The sequence below is a fragment of the Limulus polyphemus genome, unplaced genomic scaffold, assembly GCF_000517525.1.
Source record: "Limulus polyphemus unplaced genomic scaffold, Limulus_polyphemus-2.1.2 Scaffold449, whole genome shotgun sequence".
NCBI lineage: Eukaryota > Metazoa > Arthropoda > Merostomata > Xiphosura > Limulidae > Limulus > Limulus polyphemus.
In genome coordinates, this window is record NW_013666059.1 from 465043 (window position 1) to 471704 (window position 6662).

At 35.3% G+C, this 6662-nt stretch overlaps 1 protein-coding gene across 1 annotated transcript in view; it reads left to right on the top strand.

Moving 5' to 3' along the window:
• The window catches only part of LOC106458348 (two pore potassium channel protein sup-9-like), a 54968-nt gene extending 49206 nt beyond the window's left edge, over nucleotides 1-5762 (top strand). The window contains exon 2 of the mRNA XM_013917856.2: nucleotides 2318-5762. Within this exon, the coding sequence (XP_013773310.1) occupies nucleotides 2318-3144 (827 nt within the window). The 3' untranslated portion in view covers nucleotides 3145-5762. The remainder of the gene's footprint in view (nucleotides 1-2317) is intronic.
• The last annotated feature ends 900 nt before the right edge of the window (nucleotides 5763-6662 follow it).

The following is a 6662-nucleotide window of genomic DNA, read 5'->3' on the forward strand; positions in this document are numbered from 1 at the left end:
CAAGAGCTAAACGACCAGATCAGAGACCGCTTAGGTTCAAGTATGGCCACCCGTAAGGCAGAACTGCTGTCCTTATGTGAAACAAGAGCTAAACGACCAGATCAGAGACCTCTTAGGTTCAAGTATGGCCACCCGTAAGGCAGAACTGCTGTTCATAAGTAGAACAATCAGTATGCAGCACCCGTCGCTTACACGACTAACCTCAACCGATAACTGGATGGATGTTAAAATTATAACGCCTCAACAGTTGAAAGTGCAGAACACGTTCAATGGAATATCATGGTTCGAACCTTAGATCTTCCGATATGAAACCCGATACGCTAACCACTTGGACCCATATATTTGATTCGTTTTGGGAAATGTGCGCCATAGCCTTTCTTTGTATACAAAATTACAGGCAACTTAAGTGAATTATATCATGGGTTAATAACACCTTCCACTCTTTGTATGAAATTTTATGAACTAAAATTAAACTAAAAACATGTGTCTAGTGGCAAGTTACGTGCCCATTTTTACTTTTTAAATGCTATTTTAGATTAGAACATTTCTAACAATGAAAAACTTTTTTTCAGTATTGGATGCAGACATTTCTATTGCAACCACACCCTCACGAAAGGTAACTAGAATACTGATCACGTCATTACTAGGCAGAATTAGTAGACTGGTGGCAGTGTTACTGTTAGCAGACGAGTATAACAGTTTAATGATAACACTAAAAATCGAGTTTCTTAGGGAGTCTGATTACGTCATTACCAGACAATTATTAAATAGATTGACGACAGTGTTAAGTTACTTACTGTTAACCCTAACAATGAAGTTTCTCATGGAGTCTGATTACGTCATTACCAGACAATTATTAAATAGATTGACGACAGTGTTAAGTTACTTACTGTTAACCCTAACAATGAAGTTTCTCATGGAGTCCGATTACGTCATTACCAGACAATTATTAAATAGATTGACGACAGTGTTAAGTCATTGTTAACCCTAACAATGAAGTTTCTCATGGAGTCTGATGACATTATTACCAGACAATTATTAAATAGATTGACGACAGTGTTAAGTCACTGTTAACCCTAACAATGAAGTTTCTCATGGAGTCTAATGACATTATTATCAGAAAATTATTAAATAGATTAACGACAGAGTTAAGTTACTGTTAACCCTAACAGTGAAGTTTCTTATGGAGACTGTTTACGTTATCACCAGACAAGATATGAAGAAAGTAATGAGAATATTAACATACCGAGAGTAATTGCAGAGCTAGTTAAATATAGTAATTAATTAATAGTAACAGAGGCTAGTTTTCGGGAAACTAAATGGACTGTTCACACACGGGGTTTCTTGGAGGCTAGCAGTAATAATGTTAACGTAATCAGTCTGGAATAGGTGATAACGCCAACATAATCCAGTGTTTGATAAACAGATGATAATACTAACGTAAGTAAGTCTCATATAGGTGGTAACGGTAACGTAAATAAGATTGGGATAGGCGGTAACGCTAACAACTCTACGATAGGTGATAATGTTAAAGTAAATAAGGTTGGGGGTAGGTTATAACGTAAATAAGTCTACGATATGTGGTAACGTTAACGTAAATAAGTCTACGATAGGTGGTAACGTTAACGTAAATAACTTTAGGATAGGTGATAACGTTAAAGTAAATAACTTTGGGGTAGGTTATAATGTAAATAAGTCTACGATAGGTGGTAACGTTAACGTAAATAAGTCTACGATAGGTGGTAACGTTAAATTAAATAAGTCTCAGATAGGTGATGACGTTAACGTAAATATAGTCATAGTACTTATAAAACCCTGTATAATTCATATCAGATTCTTCATACTTTTCTGAATGTGAAATTCGTGAATTTATTCTAACATAAAAGAGAAACTGTTTTGTTTGTTCACAAGCCTTGGCTATTTCACGTGATTAAAAGGTTTGTTCATTTTTGTTCTCTCTTCAATGACTTCTCTCACTTTTGTTTATTTAATAATTTTGGTACTCTGCAGTATACAAAATCTGATCACTCCAATAGGATGCTAAAGTTGAGCAAGGAAGTACAGACCAAGTTCTGTTGAAAGTGTAGTACGTTTTCCCAATCACTTCATTAATTGTTGTTTGCCAACTTATTACAATACTAAACTTTGCTTCTTTTTACTCTTCCAACCACAGGTTAGTGGTCACTCAACGCCAGTAAGGAAGTACAGACCAAGTTCTGTTGAAACGTGTAGTAGTTTTCCCAATCACTTCATTAATTGTTGTTTGCCAACTTATTACAATACTAAACTTTGCTTCTTTTTACTCTTCCAACCACAGGTTACGGTCACTCAACGCCAGCCACATGGGGCGGAAAAACGTTCTGTATGTTCTACGCCCTGGCGGGAATCCCGTTAGGCCTAGTGATGTTTCAGAGTATTGGTGAGAGACTCAACACCTTCGTGGCCTACCTGCTAAAGACTGTTAAAAGGTGCCTAAAGATGAAGAACACGGAAGTCACAGAGACTAACCTCATCTGTCTAGTGTCCATCCTGTCTACGTTAGTGATGACCACAGGGGCTGCAGTCTTTTCCTGCTATGAACACTGGAATTATTTCGATGCTTTCTACTACTGCTTCATCACGTTAACGACGATAGGCTTCGGTGACTACGTTGCTCTACAGAAAGAAAGCGCCCTTCAAAGCAAACCCGAGTACGTGGCCTTTAGCTTAGTGTTTATTCTTTTCGGCCTCTCCGTGGTGTCTGCTGCCATGAATCTGTTGGTGCTTCGTTTCCTCACAATGAACACCGAGGACGAGCGAAGAGACGAGGCAGAAGCTCAATCGGCAGCTCAAGAAGCCGTGCGCCTCGAGGGTGACGTCATTACGGCTAACGGCAGTATAATTTCCGGTCATGGGCCCGATGCATCCGATTCTGATGACGCTACTTCCGTGTGTTCGTGCACGTGCTACTCACTAAAACGAACGCCAAAACACAGACATTCCCTGCGATCGTCTAGCAGCGGGAAAAACTTTCATTTGTACCCCATGCAGGTGCTAAGTGATTCGGATAATAGGGAAGACGTCTTCAATTCGATTAATGTTGATGTAGACTCTAGTCTTTTTTATACACTGGAAGAGTATAAACAAAAACGAGCCTCCATCTGACATAGGGAGTCTTAAATGTAATAATTTAAAGTGTATTTAAATTATTTAAGAACGATCCGTCTGCTTAATTCTTCTGAAAAAGACAGAAACAGATATCTAAACAAACATACATATATATATATATGAATTTTGACAACCGCATTGTTAGTTTTATAATTAAACAGCTATAATAATGACAGCACTATCGATTTTTTTTGTTATACACCTTTTAAGGAATACCATAATTAAGTCGAATATTTATATTGTTCATATCTTCAACATCATCTCGTGCGTATTAGGATGTACAGTAGCGTCTTAGGTGGCAGAGAATGAGACTTAGCAGTAACATGTGTGTCCTATTTTAATACGATCGATAAAAATTTAAATCGTGTCCTTCTCTACTGGCCCAGTAGGGGTTTCCAGTAAGATGGCATGATTTAAATGCTATTATACACACAACTTACATACCGAAATCTGGCTTCAGGTGTGGTTGGTCTAGTAACCAGCGTGTCTGAACTGTGATTCAAAGGGTTCGTGGTTCCCGTCCCTTTGCTGCAAAAACTCTTTACATTATTTGGGACCGTAAGTGTGCTGCTATTCGGTCAGACATAGAGTGGATGGTAAGTGACCTGTGCTCAGATAGCCCACGTGCAGGTTTGCCCCCCCCCCCCAAAAATCAAAACAAACTAGAAACCTATACTGTAGCAGTAAAGAGCAGTGTGATTTAAATTATCATTGCTTTCTTGTTACTACTAAACAAATCATCTGGTTGGGTTATCGATTTCGTCCGTAAACAGCACTGTAAGACTGTAATAGGACTACAATGGTTCTAACAATGTTTTTTCTGTGATGTTTTTAAACGCCAGGGCAGCCCAAGCATGAAAGCTCATTTGGCCTCATTGTGTAACTAAGCAACGCTGTGGATTTTTAAGATGTTTTGAAGAGATGAATTTTATTCTATCTCTTTACGGGTTTTTTAATGGTGGATTATATCGAGTACATTTTATCTGACCAAGACAAAGTCAGCAAGGCTTTTCGAACAATTCGCGAGGTCGCCAGGTCAGCTGGGAGGGTCACAATGGTAAAGCGCACGCAAAGAGTCATGCGTTTAAAAAAAACATTATCATGACTATTTTGGAGTTTCTTAACAGCGATATTTCTATACAGGTAGGTCAACATAGTTTGTTTTTTTTTTTTTGTTTTTCAACTGAGCAGTTGCTCTTATTTAACTAGTTTTATAGGCAAAATAGGGGCAGCGTGGCCTACTGTTTAGAGTTTTGGACTAGTAGTTGGAAGGTTGCAAGTTTTAGGTTTTCTCGCGACATGCTGTTTTGTTCTTGAGCAAGACACCTTGTGCCAGTTTTTGCGGTCTATACGGCTGTATGATTGGTAAAAGTGTATGTATGGGATGGACTGCGATGGACTGGCATCTGGTCCAGGAAAAAATTATCACAATTTTCATCTGCTTGTGCCATTGAAACCGGAGTTCAACAATGGCTCATATTTGCTGAGCAGATATGGAATGGCTTTAACTTGACAGCCAAAAACATTTGAGTGAGAGACGTAATGAATCGGCTGTATATATATATATATCTATTTTGGCATTCATATTTGAATTTACACTAGCTTTCTAATTCCTAAAGCTTATACATATATATATATCACAATTTCAATTTCACTTTTGTGGACAAATTCTCAGACTTTCCTAGTCAGCACAAACAAGGAAAAATCGAAAATTCTTTAAAATAAACAAAAGAATCTCGTAAAAATTTACTTTGATATGTAAAGTTCAGTCTAACTTATTTGAACATACTTTATGTTTCAATATTGAGCCGAGTATTTGTTTTTATTTTAAATTTTTTCCACATGTTCTTCTTTCCAATCTTCAGTAAAGTTTTGTGTTTTCACTTCATTAAAAGCAAAATATACAAAATTCAATCATAGTGACATATATTTCCAAATTTCTACTTTGAAATAGTTTTTTTTTACTACTTTAAAAATATTTAGCCTGCAAGTTATATTTATTAAAGAAACATAAAAACATGATGTTTATGTATTGTATTACTAAATTTCGAAATAAGTCTTAAAAATAATGAACACATTTTTTCACCAATTTCTATTATTTTTTTTCGACCCATGAAAATGAGAAATTATGTTAAATGACTGAATATGTAAACTATGATTATTTGTTGCACTATGCGACCAGTGATATGATAAAGAAGAGATGTAATTTAAAATTTTTCTAATATTTCTGAATGAGCTTATCATTTTCTCGAATTTATTTAAGTAATGAAGTACTGCCTTTATCGTCGAATAATGTAATGATAATTTCACTTGAAGTTCCTTTTTGATTTCAGGCTTACTCTTAGCTACTATTAAAATTGTTTTTTATTTTTTCATGAAACCGTTTTTATCAGTGTGCATCGTTATTCTAAGAGTATAAGTATTTATTTCAGAAGAATGTACAGACGCTTACGATAATCTTTTATAGGTAGGTGAGTATAATAAATATGACGATACGTTGTAGATTATCTCTTTACAAGACGATTATACTTCTTTACTAAAATTGATAATCCGATGGATTGCCGTTTCTGTACGGATGATGTAAAAATATCTGCTTGTCAAGAAATATAAACATATCTCAGGAAAGACTCCTCTTCTATGTATTCAATAAAATATGTTCATATAAGTTGTAAAGTTAAAAAATGTTTGATTATTCAAGGGTATAACAAATGAATATTATGTGTAAACACTATTTACAATTAATCTTGATTTTATTTCATTTTTGTCAAACAAATTCCACTCCTGACACCAGTATTATAATGGTTGTTATTGTTAGCTGAATTCTTTCATATTGCTATAATGTTGTTCTTTCGTTGACGGTTCTTAAATTTATCTGGTGAAAATAATTCAAAGTCTAGTCCACGTAAAGATAACTAATTAGTTTATTTCTTCCTTGACGTCTTTACATCTTTGAATACTGTGGTAACTTTTAGATCACATTTACAAATGATGCTAACTGCACTATATTAATGAAAAAATCAACTTATTTGTACAAAGTATCTCAATATGCGCTATAGCTAACACAGATCCAAAAACATAAACACACTAACTAATTCATCTTATGAGCTAGAAAACAAATCTCTACCTTGTTAAAATTATCCTTGCTTCACTGATTCACTCTGAAACTTTCTTAGTTTATTAACTGGATTACCCGTATTTGTATTTATTCTTTTTTCTAGATATTGTGCAAAGCTTCTAGGGTTTCCTGACGTCAATTTAGAATATTATAAGCCTATAAGCCTACAATCACAAACTTGCTTGTTGTTAACATCATACCCTTTAGCTAACATCTAAATTACAATATTAAAAAAGAATCCTGAATTGTGAACAATAAAAACTACACTAAACTGTCCATTAATCAAGTATTTTGGTATTTTTCTCTTCTGAGACCTCTGATATACAGATTGGATGGCATCTTCTCTCTTGTTGTTACTGGTCGTCGTGTCACTGGGGGAGTTCATCCTAGGTTGGTGGTC